Source organism: Acanthisitta chloris, unplaced genomic scaffold (genome assembly GCF_000695815.1).
Source record: "Acanthisitta chloris isolate BGI_N310 unplaced genomic scaffold, ASM69581v1 scaffold43506, whole genome shotgun sequence".
NCBI classification, from domain to species: domain Eukaryota; kingdom Metazoa; phylum Chordata; class Aves; order Passeriformes; family Acanthisittidae; genus Acanthisitta; species Acanthisitta chloris.
Genome location: NW_008680689.1, coordinates 22,991 through 26,979, shown reverse-complemented (window position 1 = coordinate 26,979; position 3,989 = coordinate 22,991). Strand labels below are relative to the sequence as shown.

The window sequence follows — 3,989 nt, the reverse complement described above, 5'->3', positions numbered from 1 at the left end:
AATTGCTGCCTATGTGGAGCTGCTCTCTGTGTATCTCAGAGGCATAACATTATCTCTATTTTTATAGAAAGGGTGCATGAACCATGTTTGGTTAAGGGATAAATCCCAGCTAAATTTAAACTTCCTGTTTTAAGGCTGCTACATGTCTCCCTCTTTTTAAAAAAAAAAAAGCCACTAAGTGGCTTATGTATAAATATATATACACACTTTTTTTACTTCAATATATCCACTCCAGAGCATTCAGGTATGAACCTGAGCTATAGCAGCTAATTTTTTGAAGGTTTGGGTCATCCATTCTTCTCTGGCTGCCACATCCCTGAGCCACCTAGCAATGCTGGGTGCTCCTAGCACCTCTGGAAAGGGCAGTCATGGCTTACTGTGCTGCAACAGCCAGCACAGGGTTTTCCATCAACAGCTGTTAGTCCAAAGTAGAAACAAATTGCAAAATCCCTGAATGTGGCCTGCAAAGCCTCAGCCCCTGCAAGCAAGGCCCTGCTGATCCAGGAGTACACCCATGGGCACCCCCAGATCTGTGAGCAACCTGCAGGACCTCCTGAGTTCTTGGTAGTCACATCTGTGACCTGCCCATGGCCAAGCTTATGGACACTTCTTAATGCATATACTGTCCCAACAGCAAAAAGGGGTTTTAACTTCTCTGCTTCCCAAATCCAGGGCATGCAGTCTGCTCTGACAGCATCTCACGTGCCTGCTCTGCTTCCCTTGATGGCCCAGACCCCCCTCCCTGTGACCATCATAAAGAGCTGCTGGAAGGCTCCCGCACCGAAATAAACCATTTACAAGCTCCCATGGCCTCGTACATAGGGCCAAGGTTAACAGCAGAGGGGAAACCTGGCTGCAGAAGAAAAGCCTGTTGCATCTGAAGGCTGGAAGGAGGAAATTTTGTTTTAAATGACCCATGCCAGGCTTAAAATGCAGCTCAGCAGGGATTGTGTCATGCCAGGCAGTGGGGGAGTCAGGAGCAGAGTGGATGAAGATGTTGCCCATAGTCTCTTGCTCAGCATCTGCCCATTCATGGGGCTGTTCTGGTCGTGTCAAAGCACCCCAGGATTTTGTGGGTGACCTCAACAGATCCAATGCACCACATCCATCCAAGGGTTAGCTGCCAAAATCATGGCCTCAGCTAGGATTTGAAGCACCTGCAGCCACCGTGAGCAACCATCACCTCCCCACCTTGCTCTGCCAGGCCAGGGCTTGCAGGATCCCAGGCAAAACCCCTACAGAGGATGAGAGTTTTGGGGGTGGAACAGAAATCAAGCCCAGCATTTATTTTCAGCGCTTGACCTACAGCAACAGCCTCTGCACCCTACAAACTCCACTGGTGTTATTACACGGGAACAGAGACTTGAAGGTAAATTGGTTTCTCCCCCAAACACAAGCCCTACTACACCCAGGTCTGTGCTCTGGTGGTGACACTGCCATAGTCCTCCCTTAAACTCAACCCATCCATGTCACAGCTTGTGCTGTGCTTGCAGCAGGCCTATGCAGCGCTGTGGGCTCAGCATCATCACCCTGGGCATATTTGGGGACCATGCAGAGGAGCAGCAAAAGGACAAATCCAGGTTGTGGATGTCTCTGATAGAGGAGAGTGCCAGGGTTTGTTATTTATGTTTTTATACCTACCAGGTACTTTATTTACTTGCTTATGTCAAGGGTTTGCTTGAAATCTCAGAGTGAAATGCCAGCACTGGCAATACTGTACTGTGTGTGTGATGGGGACCTTGACTTGGCAGTTGCCTGTGCTGTTGGAGTGGAGAAGCCAGAGCAGATGAAAGAGTTAAATATGGAAACGAGAACCAGAAATATAGTGGTAACTGGACAAAGTTCTTTGGAGACAAATTGTTCTAAACTAGCTCAGGCTGTGATTCTATTATCTGCTCTGCAAGAAAGGTCAGAGTAGGAATATCTCTTCCTACCCCTCCCCATTCTTCTCCTAGGAAGCTAAAAAGAAGAGCAAAGCTCATTGCAAGTTTCTTTAGGACTTTATGTCCTTGAACCACTAGCTCGTAGGTGCAGTTTAACTGCCACATCACTCATCTTGGCCCTGATTAGACCCAGATGAACACTTTCAATATTAATAGTCCGATGATTTAATAAAGCTGCACGAGCAGTAAAAGTAACAATACACTTCCATAAAGGGGTTCCAGATGTTGCCAAGGCAAATGCTAAACATCAAAATACAAACTTTAAAAAAAAAAAAAGCTTAAAAAAAAAAAGCTGGATAAGCAAAACTTGGAACAAACTATAAACTAATTAAATGTGGGTTGAGTTTTCCAAAAATAAATTGAAGCCATAAGGATGTGATGTGAGCCAATAAATAGTACAGTTAGTCAAAGTTATTGTGGAACGACAGTTGCAAAGATGGTTTGAAGTCACCGATAGGTGGGCTCACAGCAAGCTTGGCTGCCCATCAATAGGAAGGCTTGTTCTCCTGTGCACGAGAGTGGGATCAAATCTTCTGGTATCTATAACTGGGACCCCAGAGAGGTTACTAAGAGAATATGAGATGATTTTCAAGGCAAGGAATAAAGGAAAAATAACACCAGAAGTGCCTGTGTCTCTCCTGCAAGAGCAGCAGGGGTGATACCACCACCCAAGGTCTCTGAGATATTTTTTCATGCGTGTCGAAGCAACTCTCCAGCCTCTCATTGCCCACAGGGCAACCACACTCCCTGCTTGGCCACCTGCAAAGCCCATTGAAGCACCACTGTCATAGCCAATACCCATCCTCTTCCCCCATAAAAGAGTCATTGAAAACAGCTCTCCAAGAGAATTTCATACCAGCCCCTTTGCTGCAGCCACAGAAGCAGTCAGCCCCCAACAGATGAGCTTTTTGCTCACTTGCCAGGGGCTCATCTGCCAGTGGTGACTGCAGCTGTAAGAACACAATGGGGTATGTTTGGCTTTTATTAGCCCCTCTCTGCCAATGCAGCTTCAGAGAGCAGGTAGGTCAACCACCACCTAACTCTGGCTCCAGTTTTCTGCATGCAGCAGTCCCCAAGGAGGGAGAATCACTAAGGAGAAAGCCTGGGGTGCAGGCATGGTGTGTTCAGTGCAAGGAAGGAGAAAGCACTTTGTGGCATGTGCAGGCAATGCATTGTCATTGAGGGGCAGAATGAACACTTTCAGTTCTCAAGTATTCTTCCTGACATGCCATTTTGGGACAACTAAACACCAGATAGGCTTAAGGAAAGGTGCTTGGTGTGAGATGCTAAGGAACTTATCCCACTCCCCATCTCTCCCTTTCCCAAAGGGGAAGGAGACCAAGGCCTCTGCCTTCCATTATAGTACCTTTGGGTTATGCTCTTTCTTCAAGTGATAATTGCCCTACATTGCTGTATTTCTCAAGGACAAAGAAAAATTGATAATTTTTAGGTCACAAATGCTCTACAGTGAGGTCTACCCTCTCTTTTCTCTGTATCTCCAAGCAGCCCAGGATCAGGCTGGTGCTGACTCAGCAGTTGCAGAGGGCTGCCCAGCTTGCTGTTCTGTAATGGCTCTGGGAGCTCTCTCCATCAGCTTTTCCATGCAGGTCAGTCAACCTGTAATCCCCAGGCTTTGCACTTGGAGAGACTAAGGCCATGGAGATTAGCTGTGCTGGTCTGCGGCTTTCTCTAATCAGCAGCACACATAAACACAGGACTAAGAAGCCCCTCTATCTCAACCCTGCAGCCTTTTGCTCCTGGAAACTCCCAGGTAGGTGTCCTGATGAAACTCAACCTGCACTGGGACCTGCTTTCCCACTTGGGTGAGCCTGGGCTCAGTGGTGAGTCCTTTGTCTGCTGCAGAGTTTAGGATTTGGCTTTGCCTTGGGCTTTCATCCATGACTAATGACATGACTACGCAATAACAGAGCCTCTCATAAAATTATTATGAGAACAAACAAATTCCTCCCCTTTTATATGCAGTACTTTGTTTTTAAGATTAAGCCAACAGCAGAGCTGATGGGCTCTGCTCTTTTGCTGACCCAT

At 46.9% G+C, this 3,989-nt stretch overlaps 1 protein-coding gene across 1 annotated transcript in view; it reads right to left on the bottom strand.

Annotated features, from left to right (window-relative positions):
• The window catches only part of LOC103805135 (TGF-beta receptor type-2-like), a 17,572-nt gene extending 13,971 nt beyond the window's left edge, over positions 1 to 3,601 (bottom strand). The window contains exon 1 of the mRNA XM_009077770.1: positions 3,583 to 3,601. Within this exon, the coding sequence (XP_009076018.1) occupies positions 3,583 to 3,601 (19 nt within the window). The remainder of the gene's footprint in view (positions 1 to 3,582) is intronic.
• Positions 3,602 to 3,989: the final 388 nt, after the last annotated feature.